This window comes from Furipterus horrens, unplaced genomic scaffold (assembly GCF_987537825.1).
Source record: "Furipterus horrens unplaced genomic scaffold, mFurHor1.1.pri manual_scaffold_6, whole genome shotgun sequence".
Lineage (NCBI taxonomy): Eukaryota > Metazoa > Chordata > Mammalia > Chiroptera > Furipteridae > Furipterus > Furipterus horrens.
Genome location: NW_028327176.1, coordinates 27,708,256 through 27,731,386, shown reverse-complemented (window position 1 = coordinate 27,731,386; position 23,131 = coordinate 27,708,256). Strand labels below are relative to the sequence as shown.

Here is a 23,131-nt window from a genome sequence, read left to right as displayed (position 1 = left end):
TTGCTTTCAATTCTTTTGGGTACATGTCCAGAAGTGGGATTGCTGGATCATATGGCAATTCTGTTTTTAATTTTTTGAGGATCTGCCATATTCTGTTCCACAGTGGTTGTACCATTTTATATTCCCAACAATGCACAAGTGTTCCAATTTTGCCTCATCCTCGCCAACACTTGTTATTTCCTGTTTTGTTTTGTTTTTGTTAGTAACCACCCTAATGAGTGTGAGCTGGTATCTCATTGTAGTTTTGATTTGCATTCCCTAATGATAAATGGTGTTGAACATTTTCTCATGTGCTTATTGGCCATTTGCAAATCTTTTTTTCATTGATTCAGTCCTTTGCCCAATGCTGGATAAGGTTGTTTGTTTCTGTTGTTAAGTTTTAGAAATTCTCCGTATATTCTGGATATTAATCCTTTATCAGGTATATGGTTTGCAAATATTTTCTCCCCTTTTGTGGATTGCCTCATTACACTGAGGATAGTGTCTTTTGATGCACAACAATTAATTTTTATGAAGTCCAATTTGTCTTTGGTGTCATATCTAGGGCATGAACCATTTTGTGTCTAACTTTACAACTTTTCTTAACTTTTTATTCTCCACTAAGTATACATAGTACATAAAATGAGCTTCCTCATCCTGCTGGTACCTTCATTAATGAATTAATAAATATTTGACACATATTCTAAAAGACTGTATTAATTACCGAGTTCCACGTAAAAAAAAAGTATCCCTACACTAAGTGGCTTAAAACAATAAAAGTCATTTATTATCTCACAGGATTTTTCTGAGTCAGAACTTTGGAAATAAGAGTTGGGTAGTTCTGTCTAGGATCCCTGATGAGGCTGTAGTCAGAGTCAGCTGGGGTTGCTTGAGTGGGGCTGGAGAGGGACCTGCTGGCTAACAGCTTGGTGCTGGCTGCTGCTCAGTGAGAATGTGTGACATGAGACAAGCTTCAGGACAGACCCCGAGTGTCACCCACAGGAGGCTGAGAAGAAGCAGCTAGAGTTGCAAGATTAAACCAAGAGGATGAAGTGGCATTAAAACCAAGGAAGAGAGAATTTTACAGAAAAGGGCAGGTTAACACCGTTGGATGCTGCAGAGGTGTAACCACACTTGGGAAAACACCCACTGCATTTGGCCACAAGGAGGTCCTTTGATGACCATGGGGAGCCCAATGTTGATGTAGTGGTGGGACTGGCATCCGGGCTACAGGGTGCAGGGAGCTTCTGCTGGAGCTGAGACTGGATGCCAGACGTGTAAGGCCAGCGAGGCTTCTAGTTAGTGAGCCACAGGCAAGGCCTGATACAGTGATGGGGAAATTTCAGGGCACATTTTGAAAGACAGCCCCAGTGAAATCATGTTATCATTTCTTTACAATCACTCTCCTCGATTCCCCAAGCTGACTTCTACCTGAACACATTGAGGCTCCTTCTGAGCTTTGTCAGTCCTGGGGTAGGTAAGAAGGTAACTGTTAAGAGAGTGTCTGACTTTATATTTGTACCCATTGTAGCAACAAGCAGTTTCTTTACAATATTGGAGCAAAAGGATTTCTCTTTGGTTTTGCACAAGCCTCACATTCAGGCAGTTGGCTCAGTACAGCTCCTATAGCAACAACCCCTGGGCTGTGCCCACAGCTGTCAGTGCCAGGTGAGGCCCATGCGGTTTACCAAAGGGCTCACTAAGCTAGAGCTTTTCAAACTGTAATATGCATGGGAATTACCCAGGGATCTTGTGGAGAAAAGCGGAGTCTGCTTCAGCAGCTGTGGGCCAGGGCCTGAGATTCTGCGCTTCTAACAGGCTCGCAGGTGATGCTGATGCTGCTCGTCCCCAGACCGCACTTGATTAGCAGGGTTCTGGGCAGTGTTCCTACTTTCAGGAACCATCAGACAATCCCAGGGGACCACAGAAAGAAATTCTGATGTCCTAGGGCCAGATATTTCTAAGAGCCCTGATTTTCCTTTTATTTTGAGTCTATACAGTATCTTCTTTTCCAAAGGGAAACAGCTTTAAAGCAAATAGGCAGACAAAGCCCCTCTAGTACTGACAGCAGGAGAAAAATGGCTTGTGCCTCCTCTTACTCAGCGGACAAGCAGGAAAGACTCATTCGTGCCATGAGAGTTTGACCCACGAGGCTAAAGAAAGAACAAGTCAGGGGGACCGGGCCACCGAGGGTCTTGGGAAGTTCCTGCGAAGCCTCATGGAGGGGCTCCAGGGCCTTCTCTCCTTGCCCACCAGGCTCTGGGAAAACCACGCTGCTGGACGCCATGTCCGGGAGGCTGCGGCGCAAGGGGACCTTGCTCGGCGAGGTGTGCGTGAACGGCCAGGCGCTGCGCAGGGACCAGTTCCAGGACTGCTTCTCCTACGTCCTGCAGGTGGGCGCGTCCTCGGCCCCAGCCAGCTGCCGCCGGGGTCCGGGGCGTCGCTGACGGCTCCCTCTCCCACAGAGCGACACTCTGCTGAGCAGCCTCACGGTGCGCGAGACGCTGGGCTACACGGCGCGGCTGGCCATCCGCGGTGGCTCCCAGGGCTTCATCCGGAAGAAGGTGCGTGCTGCCTGTCCTCACAGCGGCCTGGGCTTGGGGCCAGGACTTCCGGGCGTCCGAGCACGGACACCCAAGGGAGCAACCTCAGTGGCCTCGCACCCACTCTTCCCTCCACTTGCCCATTTCTCCCCTTCACTCTTCACCCTTTAGAGCCTAGACCTGCACTGTCCAGTGTGACAGCCACTAGACACGAGTGGCGTTGAACACTTGAAATGTGGCTAGTCCTAATTGAGCTGTGCTGTGAGTGTACAATACACACAGGATTTTGAAAACAGCCTGAACACACAGAATGTGAAATATCTCAATAATTAAAAAATATTGATTATAGTTCAGAAGAATTTTTTGGCTGTACTGGGTTAAAATACATTATTAAAATTAATTTCACCTGCTTCTTTTTACTTTCTAACATGTGACTTGTTAAGATATTGAAATCCTGCATGTGGCTTCCATTGTATATCTAGCGGATAGTGCTGTCCCGGGCGCTCTGTATTTGAACAGATACGGTTACATTCCCCGCTGTGCTTCGCCTTGCCACCCTATTGAGATTCTTCTCAACTTTCTTTGAGGCATCTTGAATGTGCCTCCTCCCGGCAGGATTAAGGTAATGAAGGAAGAAACTATTGAATTGTCACTTCTTTCCACATTTTTTAAAGTGTATTTTATTGATTATGTTGTTAAATAGTCCCAGTCTTTTTCCCTATGCTCCCCTCCACCAAGAACCCCCCTTCCTTTCAGTAATCCCACCCCCCTTAGTTCATGTCCATGGGTTGTGCATATAATTCTTTGGCTTCACCCTTTCCTATATTATTCTTAACTTTCCCCTATTTTGTACCAACCAATTATGCTTCTTAGTTCTGCACCATTTCCCCATTTCTCACCCTTCCCCCTCACAGCTGATAACCCTCCAAATGATCCCCATACCTATGATTCTGTTCCTATTCTGGTTGTTTGCTTAGTTGGATTTTGTTTTTATTTTTTAGATTCAGTTGTTGATAGTTGTGAGTTTGTTGTCATTTTAATGTTCATAGTTTTGATCTTCTTTTTCTTAAGTAAGTCCCTTTGACATTTCATATAATAAGGGCTTGGTGATGATGAACTCCTTCAGCTTTACCTTGTCTTGGAAGCAGTTCATTTCCCCTTCCATTCTAAATGATAGCTTTGTTGGATAGAGTAGTCTTGGTTGTAAGTCCTTGCTTTTCATCACCTTGAATACTTCTTGCCAGTCCCTTCTTGACTGCAAAGCTTCTTTTGAGAAATCAGCTGATAGTCTTTGAGACACCCCTTTGTAGGTAACTCTTGCTTTTCTCTTGCTGCTTTTAAGATTCTCTCTTTATCTTGAACCTTTGGCATTTTAATTATGATGTTTTTTGGTGTGGTCCTCCTTGGGTCTAGCTTGTTTAGGACTCTCTATGCTTCCTGGACTTGCATATCTACTTCCTTTTCCAAATTAGGGAAGTTTTCCTTCATTATTTTTTCACAAAAGCTTTCAATTTCTTGCTCTTCCTCTTCTCCTTCTGGCACCCCTATGATTTGGATGTTGGCATGTTTAAAGTTTTCCCAGAGGTTCCTATGCCTCTCCTCATTTTTTTCAATTCTTGTTTCCTCATTCTGTACTGTTTGACTGTTTTTTTTCTTCCTTATGTTCCAAATCATTGGTTTGTACCCCAGTTTCCTTCCCTTCACTATTGGTTTTGTGTGGATTTTCCTTCATTTCATTTAGCATAGCTTTCACTTCTTCCCTTATGTGTTTGCCATACTTAAGCATATCTGTCAAGCCTGTGAGCATCTTTATCACCAGTGTTTTGAACTCAACCTCTGTTAGGTTGGCTATCTCCTCGTCGCATAGTTCTCCCACTGGAACCTTGATCCATTCTCTCTTTTGGGCCATACTTCTCTGTCTTCTCATCTTGGCAGGCTCCTGTGTTTGTTTGCCTCTATGTCTTAGGTAGAGCTGTTGTACCTGTTATGTTGTAAGGGGTGGAGCCTTAGGTATTTGTCAGTACAGGGTGACCCATTTCACCACGTTGTGGCACTGTCTCTGGGGGAGGGGTCTGAGAGGGAACAATGCCACTTGCTCAGCACTCGCCACTTTTCCAGGCACTTCTCCCACTTTTGCATGGGACTGGCGCCTCTCTAGCTATTGCCCTGGCCATTGTTCCCAGAGTGGGTGGGTCTGCGGATGTTCTAGGACTGTGAGGGTCATTTAAACAATCTCTCTACTGAGAGATTGGCAGTTTCTTCCTCTGCTCCAACCCCCACTGGTTTGCTCAGTCAGAAGCAACGTGACTTTATTTTCTCTGGCGCTGGGACCATGAGCTGTGCCATCTGGTCTGGTGCTGGGAGCGCTCCCCAGGTGTCCCTCCCTAGTTTTTGTTTGTTTGTTTGTTTTTGTTTTCTAATATGCTTTATTAATTATGCTGTTACAGTTGTCCCAATTTATTTTCCCTTTGTTCCCCTCCACCCAGTGATCCCTTTCCTCTAGTTGTCCCCCCCCCTTAGTCAATGCCCATTGGTTGTGCATATAGTTCTTCTCAACATCTTCCTATCTATTCCACTCCCTCCTACTATGCTTCTTAATTCCTGTACCATTTCCCTCCCTTTCCCCTCTTCCCCCTCCTGACTGACCTCCCTTCAAAATGTTCCCCATACCTATAACTCTTTTCCCACTCTTGTTGCCTACTTAGTTTGCCTTTGTTTTGATTCCCTGGCTTCTATTGTTGGTTGTTGTGATACGGTTTTCATTTTAATGTTCATAGTTTTGATCCTCTTTCTCCTAAACAAGTTCCTTTAACATTTCATATAACAGGGGTTTGGATCTGATGAACTGCTTCAGTTTTACTTTGTCCTGGAAGCACTTTCTCTGCCCTTCTATTCTGAATGACAGCTTCGCTGGATAGAGTAATCATTGTTGTAGGTTTTTGCTTTTCATTACTTTGAATATTTCTTGCCAGTCCCTTCTTGCCTGCAGAGTTTCTTTTGAGAAATCAGCTGATAGTCTTATTGGGACCCCTTTGTATGCAGCTCTCTTCTTCTCTCTTGCTGCTTTTAAGATTCTCTCTTTATCCTTAATTTTTGACATTTTGATTATAATGTGTCTTGGTGTGTTTCTCAATGGGTCCAGTTTTTTTGGAACTCTCTGTGCTTCCTGGACCTGTAAGTCTATTTCCTTCCCCAAGTTCGGGAAGTTCTGCTTCATTATTTTTTCACATAATTTTTCAATTTCTAGTTTTTCTTCCTCACCTTCTGGCAACCCTATGATTCAGATATTGGCTGGCTTATAGCTGTCTCATAGGTTTCTGAGCCTCTCCTTGTTTTCCTCACTTTTCATTTCCTTTTTCTGTACTGGTTGACTGTTTGTTCCTTCCCTATGTTCCGATTTGTTGATTTGATCCCTGGTTTTCTTTTCCTCACCACTACTTTCATATGTGTTTTCATTCATTTCAGCAGGGCTAGCCTTCATTCCTTCCCTGCCTCTCTAGTTTTTAAAATGTGTGACTGTGCTTTCCACTGGCCTGCTGCAGCCACCACCACACGTGTCCTCTCCACCCCGGCTCTGCCCCTCCTACCTGTCTGGATGAGTATTTCTTCTTTATTTTTTTGTTTGTTGGACTTCCATGCAGCTCAATTTTCTAGAACTTCTGGTTGTCTCTAGTTTTGAGGTAGTTGTATTCCTTCTTAGTTGTGGAGGGAGATACAGTGTGTTTATCTAGGCCTCCACCTTGGCCAGAAGTCATCCATATTTTTATCTGTTTCCTTAAATGCAGTCGGTTTGGAAATAGCCGCAGGAACCTTACCTGGGAATGTTGCCTCCTTTCTGAAGGCCTGGACAGGAGTGTGCAGGGGACGGAGGACAAATAGATGTGCCATGCAAAGCAGGCACAGCTCCCTGGGAAATCGGCCCTCAGAGCTGCCAGGAGTGGCCAGTGATATCTGCCCTAGAGGCTTCACCACCCAGAGGCTTCAGCCGGGTTCCTGCTGGGCACCCAAGTTACATCTGCAGCTCAGGCTGCAAGGCTGGCCTTTCTTTAATGCCACTGAGGCTCCAAGGGAATCCTCCATCTCAGCTGAGGCTGTAGCAAATTACATTTATTTATTTTTTAATCCTCACCTGAGGTTATGTTTATTGATTTGAGAGAGAGAGGGAGAGAGAGAGAGAGGCAGAGAGAGAAATATTGATCAATTGCCTCCTGTATACATCCCAACCCGGACTGAACCCGCAGCCCACATTTGTATTCTGACCAGGGATCGAACCTGCAACCTTTTGGTAAACAGGATGATGCTCCAACCAACTGAGCCACCCAGCCAGGGCAAGTTACCTCATTTTTATCAGGCATTGCCGAGCCTGTCACTAGGGACTTGCGTATCTTACCCCTGTGCTGGACTCTCAGGCAGGGCTCAGAGGGTGGAACTAGTCTGTCTGAGAGTCCTAGGCAGTTCTGCAGTATAGCTTTCACTCCAGAGGCATGTTAGTGAGGGCCCTAGCCCTCAACAAGGACCATTATCCTCTCAGAGCAAAACCTAAGCCCGCTTCTCACCTGAAGCTTACCAGAGAGTGCTCACCAGGCAATGCAGGGTTCTTGCTATTCTACGAGGTTAAATTCTGGGCTCTCATAACTGGCTGGTGTCAATCAGCCTTATTCATGCACAGTATCTCATTTCTTTCTGGCACCCACCCTGTGAGGGAGATTTTATCTCCTGACTCCCAAGGAGATTCGGATCAGGCAACTGGGACCAGCAGAGCTGGGACTTGACTCCAGGCCCTGTAGCTCTATCATGTTGCCCTGAGCCCCTGGGGTCTCCTGAGCCCCACTGTGATCTTAGAAGACAGAGTCCTCAGCCCACAGTGGCACAGGCATGCTCACATACATGCTACATACATGGTTTAGTTGCCCTGATAGTGAATGACAGGGGAGTCCCTCTGTAGGCTTTCTCTCTGCTTGCTTTAGTATTCTCTCTCTAAAATGTTTAGGAGAAGACTCTATTGCTGTTTGGATGGGCAAAATGGAGTCATAAATGGATTCTTCTGAATTATTGATCATTTATATCACTTACCCCATCGAGAGAACCTGAGAAAGTTGCTGAACTCTTTCCCCATAAAATGCACGTTTGTATAAACAGAAAATTTATGGACACCATAAAATCAATTCATTGCAAATTTGCCTCCTGGTGAATGGTCCCACTCCCTGGCAGATCCTAAATGTTCTGCAAAGGTTCTCCTTGCTTGAGTGTACTTTCTGAGCAAATCCAGTCCACAGAGTGTGAAATGATGCAATGTAATTTAGTGAGAAGGAAGTGCTGATGATAATTGAGGACAGAGCACAGCAGACCTGCTTCAGTCCCCTGAGGAACCTAAACATGAGTGATGGTTGACATGGGCAGGCTGTGTCTTCTGGGCTCTTGGCTAACCCTTGTGCTTCATGGACCACTTGAGAGAATGGCAGACAATCCTGACCTCAATCCCAGCTCCGCCATTTACAAATGGCATGACCTTGGGCAAATTATGAACTATTTGAGGATCTGTTTTCTCCTCTATAATGCATAGAATAGTAATGCATCTCCTGGATGTGTCAGAATTAAATCGGTTTCTGAGGACACATAGCATAGAGAAGGTTGATGACCCTAGTGGATCCCCATTGTCTCAACGGTCCCTTCTAACACTCTGAATTCCACTCCAAGCAATGTTTGTAAAACATGGGACACGCTTCCTGCCAGGTCGGGAGACATCTGAAACAGATGAAGTAAACATCTCCTCTGTCCATCCATTCCTTCAGAGCCAGGAGGGGCAAGCCTGACTCCTTTCTTGCTGTTGTAGAGCAGGTGAAAGGGATGCTCGGGAATCTGCCCTGGCTGGTAAGTGCATACACCTGGCCAGTGCATGAGAGCTCAGTTCCAGGATCCTTCTACTCTGATGACAGGAGGAGACCTTTTCCCCCTACAATAACTCGTACTGGTTTATTTATGCATGCTTAACCTCCTTGCTATTATTGCTTTGCATCCTATTAGATATGTCTCTCCTTTTTGTCAAAGCTCTATCTGTGCTTTTGATCCCGCCCCGTGTCCTCTGCAACATTGCTCCATAAATCATCCCTTTTTACTCCCATCTAGTTTGTTTTGTTATTCTTTTAAGTAGTGATTTTTTTTTCATTATGAAAGTAACACAGTCTTATTAGAGGTGTATGGGAACAAAACTCACGACTGTTCTTGGTCTCTCTCTGATTTGCCCTGAGCCTTCTGCAGGTAAGGGTAATTGGTAAGGGGATCTTTGAAGGGTCTCTGGGGAGGGGATATGCTGAGGAAGAAAAGAAAGAGAAGGAAGGAAAAAAAGCAAACTTCTTCATTAGAGAGTCAGTAAGGAGTTGTTCTGGTTACTGTTGTGGGAGTTGAGAATGAGGGGTAAGGAGAGGTTTAAGGGAGCCACAGGATAGAAAAAGTAGAGTGAAGAGAAGTGGAGGAGGAGAAATGTTCAGAAGTATGTCTGCAGATTATAAACTGGGTCCCCTTTGAAGTCCTTTAAGAGATTCAAGGAAAGATTGGCTTACTTTTATGACTTTTGACAGCTAGATTATATTTCTTTGATGCAAAACCACACTGAAATTGGACCACACAGAACTCCCGGACTTATTTGGGTTACATAAGGGAAACCAGGTTTATTTTAAACCAAATTGGATTTTTTAAAACATATGAAACATTTATTCTGATAAAGTTTCAAAAACCAAACATTAAAAAATAACAAGCTATATTGTAACTGTGCCTTTGGGGGGATTTTTCTGTATGGGTTGGATTGAAAAATAGGAGTCCAGTGAAGTCTCCGCTGTTTTCCTGGAGAATTTCCTGGAAGCAAATGTAAGCAGTTTTTGTTGCTCTAAGGACTTTTAAAAACAATTCATATTACCTATTTTAGTTAGCTGCATGTATTATGTTGTGATTAGAATCAAATTAGATTTTATTGCAATAGGCCTGCGGTGTGGTGAGTCTGAAAGGGGCCCGCATGCTCCCAGGACCTGTGCTGCGTCTCCTGTGCGGTCCTCAGGCTGTGCGTTGGGACAGCGCCCCCCAGTGACCAGCCTTCCTGGGCTTTGTGCCTCCTACAGGTGGAGGCAGTCATGGCGGAGCTGAGTCTGAGCCACGTGGCAGACCGACTGATCGGCAACTACAACTTTGGGGGAATTTCCAGCGGCGAGCGGCGCCGCGTCTCCATCGCAGCCCAGCTCCTCCAGGATCCCAGTAAGTTGGATTCAGAACGGCCACTAGCTGCTGCCGGGGCGTCTTCCACATGTCTGCAGATACAATAGACCCTTTCTTCGCAGTCTCCATTGGGAAAGGGAGTTTCACTGAGGTTTTTCAAACCGAAGACCCAACTTTCTTGAAAGTACTATGTAGTTCCTGAAGACTCTTTCATCACCCAAGTCCCAAAGGGCTCTTGGAGGCAGAAGTACATACTCATTTGTGTTTCAGTGTTCAATTAGGGTCTTCCATGAATATGGGGTCCTGCCCTGTGCATCCTCACTTCTTATAGGAGCAGTACCACTGTGTCTGCTGCGGGGAGCCAGGAGCTTTGGTATGACTAGAGGTATTTATGAAATGGCAGGAACTCAAGTACGACTTTGAAAAACCCTGCTGAAAAGTGATCAGGTTGAGGGGAGGGGCTGTCAAGATGGGCAGCTTTTCACCTGGCTCCCCTTCCTGCTTTGGTCATTCTTCCCACAACTCCGGAAAAGGTGCCACTATATGCACCTGGAAGAGGACATACTGCCTCTGGATACTTTTTCACATGGGGGTGGCCCGGGGGGTGGGGGTGGGGAGAACCACCCACTCTCCAGATGGTGTTTGGTCACTAGAATGGAAATATGAGAAACACTTTTAAGAGCTCTTGCCACTTTTGGGGTAGAAAGAAACTACAGTTAAATCCTCTACAAAACCTGATTTCATGGGTTGTAGTTCCTTTGCAGTGCCAAAGACCTTATTAGTTAGTGTTTGAAAGTGCTAGCCATAAAGTGTGGTCATGTCTTTTTAACTGGCCTCCTCTCAGCCTTTTAAATATTTTATTTACTTATTTTTAGAGAGAGGGTAAGGGAGGGAGAAAGCGAGGAAGAACAATATTGATTTGAGAGAGAATCATCGATCGATTGCCTCTCGCATGCGCCCCGACCTGGTCTGAACCACAGCCCAGGCATGTGCCCTGACCGGGAATTGGACCAGCGACCCCTTGCCGTATGGGAAGGTGCCCAACCCACTGAGCCACACCAGTCGGGGCACCTCTTGGCCATTTAAGAACAACATGGTGCCAGCCCTCTTTTCTCAGGGTCCCCTGGACAGAGCCCAAAGAGTCCATAATACCATGTAGGAGGCCTGATCTGGCTGCTGCCGTTCCCTCAAGTATTGAGCCTGAAATGTGCACTAGAGCTGGGAGTTGGGTCCTCTTGGGTCAGGTTATTTCTCCTGGGCTCAGGCAGAAGGACAGTTTACAAGCAGGTACTTCTCACTGTGCACTGGTTGGATGGGGTAAAACAACTCAAATTAGGAACTGCTCAAAATTCTGAGTTTAGAGCTCAGAGTCGGGTCGGCAGAGACTCTGATGTCTGCCTCTTCTTTGCCGGCAGCGGTCATGCTGTTCGATGAGCCAACGACGGGCCTGGACTGCATGACTGCAAATCAGATCGTCGTCGTCCTGGCAGCGCTGGCTCGCAGGGGCCGCATCGTGATCCTCACCATCCACCAGCCGCGCTCCGAGCTCTTTCAGGTGAGGCGGGGCGTCCCTTGTTCCTGTGCAGTTCGTCAAGGGTGGTACATGTGTATGTTGAGCAGAGGATCACGGAGTAGAGATTAGTTAGTACTCGCCAATCGCTCCTGGTAAGGGAAGAGCAAAGGATGGAGGCTCACTTCCTTCAGTACCTACCATTTACCAAGTACCTTCTGTGCACCAGCTCATTCAATCCACACAGTCCTGTGAGGTGTGTATCAGTAGTTTCACTTTACAGAGAAGAGTGAGACTTAAAAATGATACAAAATGGAGCCACGATCACACAGTAAAGAAGCTGGACTTGGAAGTCCAATTGGTTTCAAAGACTTTTCCCACTAACTCATATAGTTTTCTTCCAAAGTTCTCACTTCATCCTCCCAGGAACCTTTCAGGGAGCTATTATTTGCATTTTATAGACAAGGATCTGAGATTAAAAAAAACATTTTTTTTGTCCAAGGTGACTTACTCAGTGGCATGGCCGGGACTCATACCCAGGTCCACTGATCAGGCTCAGCTGGGTGCAGGCTGGATGCTCAGGGGCAGCCCAGGCTTAAAAGAACAGGGGCACGTTTTGAGTGTCTCCAATGGATGCAGTAAGAATACCTATATAATCAAAGGACTGACTGCTTGGAAACTGTTTTCTATAAGAATGTGGTGACTTTTTAAAAAAATTCTTTACTGCTATGAAAGAGATAGAGGGAGAGAAATATTGATTAGTTCCACTTATTTATGCATTCATTGCTTGTCCTGACCAGAGATGGAACCTGCAACCTTGGTATATCAGGATGATGCTCTCACCAACTGAAGTACCCCGCCAGGGCCTAGGATGTGGTGACGTGATTACACACTAACACTGTCTGTTGTCCAATCAGCTCTTTGATAAAATCGCCATTCTGAGCTTCGGAGAGCTGGTTTTCTGCGGCACACCAGTGGAAATGCTTGAGTTCTTCAGTGGCTGCGGCTACCCTTGTCCTGAACATTCGAACCCTTTTGATTTTTATAGTAAGTTTTTCATTCATATTTCCCATCATCTTGAATTTTTTTTGAACTTTATTATCTCAGATTCTGCCTGGATGGCACCAGGGTTTTATTTTTGCTTTTGTTTTGGTGTTTTTAACCCTCAAGAAATTAATTCGGCTGTGTCAATTGACTTGCCATGACATATCAGGATGAGGTGGGGGATCTCTTTTAAACTCCCTTTAAATTGGAGCATGCCTATTTGTGAGAGAAAGATTAGCTGAGCTTCTGAATTCTCTCATACGGCCCCCGTGGGATCCTCGTGGCCCTGGTGGTAGCTTTAAAATATTCTGATTTTATAGGCGGACATTAAGAACAGGTATTATTTTGGTGGGATGAGGTATTACAGCTAGCACTCCTAAATGAATGATGAAACATAAACATATATTATTAGCCATTGTGTATTTATGTGCCTTTAAAAACACATGAGTTACTTCTTTTGGGAAAAAAATTTTAGTGGACCTGACATCAGTGGATACCCAAAGCAAAGAACGGGAAATGGAAACCTACAGGAGAGTCCAGATGATTGAGTCTGCCTACAAAGAATCAGCAATTTATCACAAGATCTTGGAGCATATTGAAAGAACAAAACACCTGAAAACATTACCAATGGTTCCTTTCAAAACCAAGGACTCCCCTGGAGCTCTTTCTAAGCTGTGTGTTCTCTTGAGGTGAGAGTCTCACCCTGTTTTAGGTGCTTAGACATCCACCAGTAAAAGAAAAGGAATTAAAACGGGGTTGTCTTTCAGGAAAGTGACGAGAAACTTAATGAGAAATAAGCTGGCAGTGATTATGCGTCTGGTTCAGAATCTGATCATGGGTTTGTTCGTCATTTTCTTCCTTCTACGGGTCCAGAACGATGTGCTAAAGGGTGCTTTCCAGGACCGCGTGGGGCTCCTGTACCAGTTTGTGGGTGCCATGCCCTACACAGGCATGCTCAACGCTGTGACCCTGTGTAAGTGCCGTGCCCAGGGCATGTACCCCAGAGGGCAGGGGTGTGGGGGCTCCTCTCTCCCTGAATACCTCCTGTCTCCAGCCATCACCTTGCAAGACTCCACTATTATCAGAATATTTCTCTGAGCTCAACCCAATCTTCTCCAGATTCTCTCTCTGGGGAAAGGTAACTCCTGAGCTACTCACCCCTAGCATGAATTAGCTCACCAAGTGGATCTCTTGGAGAGTCTCTAAAGATTCAGGGAAACATGAAGTTAGGAGGTGCTCATGGGCATGGTTTGGAGATTATCCTTGGTATCCTAGCATGGCCATTAAGCTGCACAGTCCAGGGGCGCAGATACCTGGCCAACTTTGCGCTCTTACATTCTTTTTGGAGCCTATTTTAGTACAGTCAGAACCTAATTGTCAAACTCAGTGGGAGTCCATAAGCAATACCCAGTTGCCTGATGGTCTGTGCCAAGACCCTGTACAAAAAGAGGACAGAGTGGCCCACGTAACTCATTTGTGCCCCTTTTGTACGTGCATCCTTGAATTGGAGACACCCTTATCCCCACTTTAGGGAGAAGGAAAAAAATTATGACAACTTTTGCAACCATATTGTAATTCAGAGAGTGTAGATTTCTGGGGCGGGGTGGTAATCATAACTCTACGGATGGCAGGTGTCCTCCTTTGATCATTTGAGAGCCCCAGCTGGTCCTCACCCTCCAGCTCCTGTAACAGACCTCAAGTTCAGCTTGGGCTAGCCCTCCCCCACTCAGCTGTGTGGTGACTGACTGTTCTGCAACCTGCCTTCCGTGCCCAGTTCCTGTGCTGCGAGCTGTCAGCGACCAGGAGAGCCAGGCCGGCCTGTACCAGAAATGGCAGATGCTGCTGGCCTACATGCTGCACGTCCTCCCCTTCAGCGTCCTTGCCACCGTGATTTTCAGCAGTGTGTGCTACTGGTAAGGGATGTTCTGGGAGTTCAGTGCTCTGGGCCAGGCCTCCCGTGCGGTCCCAGACAGCCAGCCCATGGGACCCACAGAGGGAGAGCTCCCGGGAAGGGAACCAAGAGGCTCTTTTTCTTTTCCCCACATCAGGACTCCTCTTTAGTGTAAATATTAACATTCTTGATCACAGGTGGAGTCCTGGATCCCGCTGTAGCAAGTGTGGTCCATACAGTGTAAAACCTTTCCAGACTCTGTAAATTGCCACATTCCAAAACACATCTCGCCCTAAAGTGTTTCAAATGATGGGTTATGGTCATAAACAAATCTCCAAATGCCATTAACTCAAGAAAGTTTAAAATTAGTATTGTAAGGAAGCACAAATACTCTGCTAAGGAAAAATAATAATAATAATAATAATAATAATGGCAGCTAACACATGGTGAGCACTTGCTTTATGTCAGGCACTAAGAGCTTTAAATATATTAATTCATATAATCCTTATAACCATTCTGTTAAGGTGATACTATAATTTCCTTGTTTTTGGCTAGAGAACTGAGGCACAGATGGAGTAAGTGGCCTTCCCCATCTCACATCCATCACCCCAAGTTAATTACAAGTGAGACAAAGAGTCTATTTATTTGGCTGGGGAGAGGGACTTTGGAGGCTTTATGGAGAACTTGAGAGACAGCAGCATTTCCACGGGTGGAAAAGGGAATGAGGGCATTGCGGGGGAAGGAGCAGCGGGGCATAGGTACAGGAGCAAATACACAGAAGACCTTTTCAGAGAACAGTTTCAGTTGCACTGCGGGGAAGGAAGGGCTGGAGGGAGTACTGAAAAGCATGCCTGCCAGCCTTGGAGCCCAGTCGGGGAGGTGCTGAAGGTCAGGTTAAGGGGCTGGAGTGGATTTTGGACTCGTCTTTGGGACTCTGGAGGTGAGGCAGGCAAGCAGACTGAAGTTCAGAGATGCTACACAGCCCAGTGAAGAGAGTTGGCCACAGTCTGTGGTAAAGGAAGGGGCCCTAAGGAAGAGAGTAGCACTGGCCACAGAAAGGGAGGATCACTTTGAGAAGCTGGGAAAGTAAAATTGAATGTTTGTTGAGGGTAAAGAAAATCATGGATGATGCCTGAATATTCAGCCTGAGGGAACGGGAAAAGAGCAGCATCTTTATCAAGTCTGCCAGGAAAGAGGACGGATTTGGTTCTGAACACATTGCACCTGGGATGTGACAGGACCCCAACTGAAGATGTCCGTCTGAGGTGTGGGTGATATTAGAGGAAACAAAAAGAGGAGTAAGAGTAAAGGACTGGAATGGGCCTATAGGATAGATGTTGGAAAGGGAAGAAGCAAAGCCGTCTGAGAGTGGCTCCCCAAAAGACACATTCAGAGGGTGGGAAGAGGAAAGTGATCCAGGCAAAGGGGTGGTCAGATAGGTAGAAGCAGAAGCAGGTTTGAGCAGCATCAGAGAAACCACAGGAGGAGAGAGTTCTGAGGAAGCACAGTACACCCACTCAATGTGGCAGAGGTTCAAGGAGATGAGGCATCAGCTTAGGAGGCCGTTGGTGAGCTTGCAAAAAAAAAAAAGAAGTTTCAGTAGAGTCAGGCTTGCAAGGGGATAAGGAGTGAGCTGGAGGAAGCAGATGCTGTTTGAGAAGCTTGGAGGTATAGGGTAGGATGAAGAGGGGCAGTTGTTTGAATGATGAGGCTCAGGGAATGCTTGCTTTAGGGTCTGGTAAATAAGACCATCTGGATAAAAACATAAGATGGAGACTAGAAGACATTACAAGTATAGAAAAATTGGATAATTTACAACTGAAGTTTACAGGGTAGACTGAGGTAAGGACCGGGGAATCAGGATAACTTGGGATCAAAGTAGATAGGATCAAGATTGACAAAGACATGGTGGAGGTCGGGGAGGGGGAAAAATAGGGAAGATAAAGGGGGCGAGAAAGCCATAAAATGGAAGGTGAATCCATCTGCTGAGCACTGGGGAGGGAGTTTGAAACTGGAGAGAGGGGGTAATTTAAAGTAAAAGTTTATACCAGCCACAATGGGACATGCCCAATAAGCCAAGAGAAAAAATTAGGCATTACCCGGAGTCAGCTGTGACAAAGTGACAGAGGGAATCCAATTAGTATAGTATTGTGCCTTATTTAACACACCTTCAGTTGCTTAAGTGAGACAGCAAGGGTCTCCAGGTGTGGAGATTGGTGAGGCCAAGAATTGCTTAAGGGGACAGGGATCTGAAGCAGCGAGGGCTTTGGAAAAATGGAAGACAGGAGGGAGGCCATGATTAGAGGGGACATTTCCAGAATCTGAAATCTGGAAGTGGAACTGTTTTTAGTAACATTTAAGTCCAAGACATGGTGAGTGACCAAGATTAGGTGGATGGAGCCCCTGGAGTCGATCAGCTTGCCTAATTAGGAAGCATTGAAGTTGATGTTTCATCAAGAAGGTCAAAGACGTTGAGGATGATGATAGTGGATAGGAGTGGAAATAATGACCCTGGTCCAGATGCTATGAAATCATCAAAGGTGAGAGAATGTCTTAAAAGACAGAGGATGCTATTGGAGAAGAGAATTAATAGTCTAAGCAAACATCATGATTTGTGAAAGAGGAAAGGCAGATGGTCTTGAGGAGTGGCAGGGTGGGGAGGATATAAGACATGCCAACTCCTTTTCCTAACTCTACAGATGGAAGAAAGAGCAGTCGTATCTGGTTGTGGTGGGCGCTATCACTGGGGAAATGCTATTTGGCAAAGTAATATAAGAGTTAAGGGGCATGGATATAGGGTTGTCCATTTACAGGAAAATGAAGGTCAAATTAATGGAAAGCGTTGGAGGATGAAAGGCAAAAATGGAATGGAGCAGGCCTGGGAGGGCCAATCTGATGGGGGAAAATGGAAGTAGTAAAGTGTTTCCACACTCTCAATAACCCCACAAAACAGGGATGAGGTTCAGGGAGGCGGGCTGAGAGGCAGGTTGGGTGAGCTGCCTTAGCCTTCGGCAGGAGCCGTGCTAGCTAGGCAGGACGTGGTTATTTATGGAAAAGCCTGGTGAATTCAACAACCCTATTCACTGCAGTTAGTTGTACTGTTGTTTGAATATTAATATTTTCCTATGAGAGCTGAAGAAGCTGTAAAAGGGAAAAGGTGGCTCACACTGAGTTGGAGCCAACAGAAACTACTGGTGGTAATAAATGGTCTCAAATGCTGGCGCTATGCCCAAAAGGCCTTTCCAAGGGGAGTTTGACTTGCCCTGCAAACTTCCCCGCCGCTAACCACCACGGACTCATTCTTGGAAGGCAAGTGTGGTATTTTTCTTAAATGATAACCCTTGGAGAGAAACTGAAGACCTTATGTGTTTTTAGGACTCTGGGCTTATACCCCGAAGTTGCCAGATTTGGATATTTCTCTGCTGCTCTTCTGGCCCCCCACTTAATTGGCGAATTTCTCACTCTTGTGCTACTTGGAATTGTCCAAGATCCAAATGTGGTCAACAGTGTAGTGGCTCTGCTCTGCATTGCTGGGGTGCTGGTGGGATCTGGATTCGTAAGGTAGGTGACGCCGAGTCCAAGGATTTAGATTGGTAGGATTCATTAAGATCACCTGATGATGATTGTTATTAAGAAATTCCAGAGGAGAGCTTTGTGATCCTTGTTAAGAGTATCACCTTGTAGTCTGGGGTATTTATAGTACGTACTTGCTAATCATTACGGCGTAGACCTTAGACTCTTCACCCTTTCTTCAATAAGCTGTCTTCACATTGAGAATCGGGAAATGACAATTTAGGCATGTTATCGATATGATTCACAGGTAATAAGCCATTATGTGTAATCATAGGAGGGAAACCAACACAGAAAAAAAAAAACACAGTGTGTATTACAAGCTAAATAACATGCATTGAGTTCATTTCTGCGCCGGCACTGGTGAGTCTCTGCTACGATTCTCCATCCTTACTCACGTTCAGGAAATAAGAATAGTCAGACAAGAGAAGAGCCTGCAGGATAAAGGCTGCTCCAGAAGGTATCAGAACTGGAGAGCCACAACAAATGTTAGTTACAGCAATTAGCTCTGGGTGATATGTTTTTATTCCTTCATATTTTCCTGCATTTTGTGAATTTTCTGTAATGGGTGGATATCATTTTGTAACCAATTAAGGATATATAAATAAATAAATAGCATATGCAATATAAAGGAAAGATTTTTATATTAAAAAGGATATAAATAAAATCATATAAAATTGCTATGTAAATACATTTTAAGTGGCAGTGGGAAGGATGGAAAAGTTTCAAAGGGTGACAGTGATCCCAGGCAGGTGATGTGAGTGGGAGCTAGTAAGTAAACGATGGGTCCCCCAGGAAATGTGAAAAAGATGCTGTTCTTTTGACTTAAAAAGCAATAAACAAAAGTTATTGAGCATCTAACTATTTATCTGTTTAATTATTTCACTCTCAGAGCAGTCCATGTTCAGGAAGAAAACTAACCTCAGACTTAGCTCCCACCCCGTGGCTGCCTGGAGAGAGGGCTGAGTTTGGAGTCAGGCTTCCTCTGCACTTAGCTGCCAAGTGACCTCGGGCAACTCACTTTTCTATCTAAATTAGTTTCTTCATTTATAAAATGGAGATAATGATCTTGGCCCCACCTGCCTCAAGGGATTGTGAGAAGCAAATGACATAATCAATGTGAAAATACTTCATAAGCTGTAGTGTGTTATATAAAGGCGAGATATTATATACAGCGAAATGAGCTGGGGTTTGATCAGTCGTGGATGATTTTTTAAATAATGACACTGTTACATTGTACTTGTCTGTGGTGCCTAAGTGGATCATTAGTATCTATGAAAAATCCACAAATCAAATCACCCCACGGGCACGGCATCAAGCCAGCAGGGTAGAGACCCACCTGTATTTCAATCATTATGGGTTCCAAACAATCTGGCAATATTTCATTGGAAGGAAAAGGGGATTAATTGTTCTTAGAAGAGAGGCAGTGGCCAACATTAACAAATGCTTTTAGGTTCTTTGCAAAATCTCAACATCCCAAGGCTATACCTGGGTTCCATTCCTGCCTTGAAACTCTGCTGTTGAAAACCACATCAACCTCTTAGTCATTAAATTTATGTTTTTCCCTCAAGTCATCATCTTTCCTGGCTGACTGCCTGCAGCACCTGCGCCTTTGTTTGCCTCTTCTTTTAAACACAATTTGAAACACCTTCACTGTTCTTTCTACTTACAAAGTCATGCAAGTTCTGGGGGGCTGGGGGCGGGGAGGGGGCACACCATTCAGGAATGTATAAGGAAGAAAGTAGAAGTTACCTGAAGTATCACAACCCAGAGTTAAATTTCATTGTGTATCTTGCTAGACATTTACATGATTTTTTATAAAAATGAGATCATATGACTGTGAAGGGGTAAAGCATGCATGCCCCCACCCAATTTAACAATACAATGTGGACAGCCCCATATCAGTAAACGCAGACCTGTGGTCCCTCTCTCTTGAAAGTACTCCAAGGGCTTCTTTGACAGCCAGCTTCTCTTCCTATGTTTTTCACTGTCCACCATCCTGTTCCAGGCCTTTTATCATCTCACACCTGAACTTCTCCCTTTTTTGCTGTCACTAATCTGCCCTGATTCTGGTCTACACTACTTCCTGATGCCACATTTTCCGAAAACACTGAATTCAACGTGATCTTTCTCGTGGTCCTTCAATGTCAATCCGCTCGCAAAAAGGCCCTGAAGCAGCTCGTTCCTGGCCGTCATTCCAAACTCACCTCCCTCTGCTCTCCCTCCCAGGCTCTGCCCAGCTTTTCTAGTCTGTTCAGTCCCATAGGCGGCCCTTACCATTCCTACACTCCTAACCATTCTGTCTTCCAAGGGTGTCCTTCCTCTTCCCAATGTCCTCCCCAGATTCCAACCCATCCTGTCCAGTTTGCAGCCTCTCAGTATGGCTAATCCAGTTTTGTGTGTTAGAAAACTGCCAAGAACTGAAAGTCATGGAGTTTGGGGTGCCATTGGGAATAGCTGAAACCATAAATACTAAATATAAGAATGTCATTGACATGCGGTTCTGTTTTTTTTTATACTTTCTAGGCACAAACCGTTCACCGCTGTGTACTTTTATAGTTTAAAGGGTATAAAGTCTATTTCCCCAGCTGCATTGTGGGCGCTTTAGGGGTAGAATACTTCCTTTGAATATCTCAAGCACCTAGAACTAGTGCTTCACAAACAAAGAATTTAATATATCTTTGTTGATTGATAGAAGCTAGGTAGTAGACCAAGAAGTCCACAAGGTCATCATGAGGTTTCTCCTGAAATTGGCTGATGAGGAGACATAGTTCATTTTCACAATGAATGTCTGCTTGCTCCCTCCATCCCTTCTCCTTGTACGGTAGTTTAGTTCTTACTTCACACATGAACACCATCAAATATGTTTAATCACAAATAGCCTCCTCTAATATGATGTGCATTAGGTATGTTTTTGTTTTTTCTCTTATATCATTGGTGATTACCAAGAAAGTTAAACACCAATCCATCATCAGGGGATTGATTGTTAAATTAAGTTTCTACTATAATCAACCACCAAGCTTCCCAGTGGCCCGGTGGGGGTGTGTACAGGAGGCAGCCAATCAATGGTTCTCTCTCTCTCTCTCTCTCTCTCTCTCTCTCTCTCTCTCTCTCTCTCTCTCTCTCTCTCTTTCTCTGTCTCTCTCTGTCTCTTCCTCCCTCTCTAAAATCAATAAAAAATATATCCTCAGGTAAGGATAAAAAATGATAGAGTGTTATGCTTACTGACTTTGAAGGATGTCTGAGACGTATATTTGGTTGAAAAACAAGCCTAGGAAAGAGCATGAAGAGTTTAATCCCATTTATGTAAAATCTTATAAATGCACACATCCACACATGTCACCTGTATCACCAACATATTAGCAACAGTTATTTCTGAGCAGTGGTATTTCTCTATACTTCTCAGCATTGTTTGAGGTTTTTTATAGTAAGCACAATGTTTTATAGTGAGGTGAAAGCCTGTACTCGTGTGAGCAAACACAAAATAAGGGTTGCTTTCCTTTTTATTAGGTAGGACTATTACCAGAGCCTGTTGAATCTCATCTCTCTCTCTCTCTTTCTTTTTCTTAAGAAACATCGAAGAAATGCCCATTCCTTTTAAAATCTTCACTTACTTTACATTCCAAAAATATTGCTCTGAAATTCTTGTGGTCAATGAGTTCTATGGACAGAATTTCAGTTGTGGTAAGTATTCTGTTTTGGAATATCATTTTTATGTATTCCTCTGAGGAAGCAATTTCCTGAGGGAAATATATATTTTTAAATAAAAGCTATATTTTATAATAAATAGACTTAAAACCTTGTTTTGAAATAAGACTCTTAACATTTTCTCTGGTTTTTAAAATGAAATAAGCAGTGGTCAAGTTAGTCACCTGTCCAAGGTCAATAGCTTAAGGCCACTCTGATGTTTTTAGGAAATGACAGATGTGACTCATGCTGAGGGAAACTAGCATAGTCTGGATGGAACCAGTTTCTGTTAAGCAGGTTGAAGCAGGGAGCAGTGGCTTCTTGTTCCCCAAATGTGCACAGTATAGAGCCGCGTGAAGCCATTTGTGGCAGAAGGTCGTTTCCTAGTCCCCCGAGAGGGCAGTGGGAGTATCACGAGGTCCTCCCGGCCATTGCAAATCCCAGGCCATTCTGTGAGGACAAGTGAAGAACACAGTGAAATCCAGTAGCTGTTTTAAATATCTTTAGGCAATAACATCAGTAATCTTAGGATATTCAGGGCTAAGTGATCGTAAGTGATGTTGATTTTTATCAGTGCTATGGGAATGAACATGAGTATATACCCCAAATGGAAACCCATTTCCACCTTCAAACGGAGCCAAGGCCCAGAATGCTCGCCATTGTTTCATCTAATAATGATTTCAGGGCTGCCTCAAACATCCTGAATCTTTCATGGAGAAAATACTCAATCAGCAAGTATTTACCAAATGCCCATATCTGACAGTCCCTATCTTTTCTCTGGCAGGCAGTTCAAATGGTTCTGTGACAACTCATCCAATGTGTGCCTTCAATCAAGGAACTCAGTTCATTGAGAGAATCTGCCCGGGTGCAACGTCCAGATTCACAGCAGACTTCCTGATTCTGTATGCGTTTATCCCAGCTCTGGTCATCCTGGGAACAGTTGTTTTCAAAGTAAGGGATCATCTCATTAGCAGATAGTAAAGCACACGGCTGTGCAAACAGCACTTAAGCTCCTGGATGTGCAGGACTGTGGTGAACGTCTGAAAGAAGAATGCTAGCATTTCTTTTTTGATAGTACATTTGAAGTCTTTCAAGCCATTAAGGCTCCTTTTGTGCCCCTGGATCCACGCAGGCCTTGAGTGCTATCCCAGCTTGCAGGGACATGTGGTATTTGGAAATTGTGACTAAGCCATTCCAAAAACGTAGATAATAATAATTCATAAAGTTATGGAGACTCTACTATTTGTTTTCTTTGCTTCGGACAGAAAAATAGGCTGGTTACGCAGTTATGCTTATGTTTGATAAAGGATTCAGGAAAAAGAAAACATTTGAATAGTTACGACTGTAAGTAACAGAAAAGGGAGTTGTGCGTGTGATTAAAGCAAAGCATCATGCAGAATTGGGAAAAAATGCTTTCAGTATCATTTAAAAACCCCTCATTCTGCGCACATGCCCACCTGAGGGTTCTGAGTTACCTGACTGCTTTGAGAAGACGGTGCACAGACGCTGGGTGACGGAGTCTGCTGATGCAGAGCGCTTGATGATTGCATGGAGTGAAAACGAAAAGCTGCATGAAGGGGCTCAGCTGAGAACACAGCACACCTGACGAACCTCTGGTGTTGTTTTTAAAGATTAGTTGGTTGTTCTTTACTTTACACTGAGTTTACTTATAAAATTAAAAGTAAATGCACTGAGAAATGA

General features: G+C 44.6%; 1 protein-coding gene across 1 annotated transcript in view; it reads left to right on the top strand.

Annotated features, from left to right (window-relative positions):
- Positions 1-23,131, top strand: part of ABCG5 (ATP binding cassette subfamily G member 5) — a 26,809-nt gene extending 3,678 nt beyond the window's left edge. Inside the window, exons 3-13 of the mRNA XM_090281226.1 lie at positions 2,236-2,372; positions 2,445-2,543; positions 9,635-9,767; positions 11,144-11,283; positions 12,156-12,285; positions 12,758-12,971; positions 13,050-13,255; positions 14,057-14,195; positions 17,549-17,734; positions 21,315-21,427; positions 22,215-23,131. Of these exons, the coding sequence (XP_090137352.1) occupies positions 2,236-2,372; positions 2,445-2,543; positions 9,635-9,767; positions 11,144-11,283; positions 12,156-12,285; positions 12,758-12,971; positions 13,050-13,255; positions 14,057-14,195; positions 17,549-17,734; positions 21,315-21,427; positions 22,215-22,408 (1,691 nt within the window). The 3' untranslated portion in view covers positions 22,409-23,131. The remainder of the gene's footprint in view (positions 1-2,235; positions 2,373-2,444; positions 2,544-9,634; positions 9,768-11,143; positions 11,284-12,155; positions 12,286-12,757; positions 12,972-13,049; positions 13,256-14,056; positions 14,196-17,548; positions 17,735-21,314; positions 21,428-22,214) is intronic.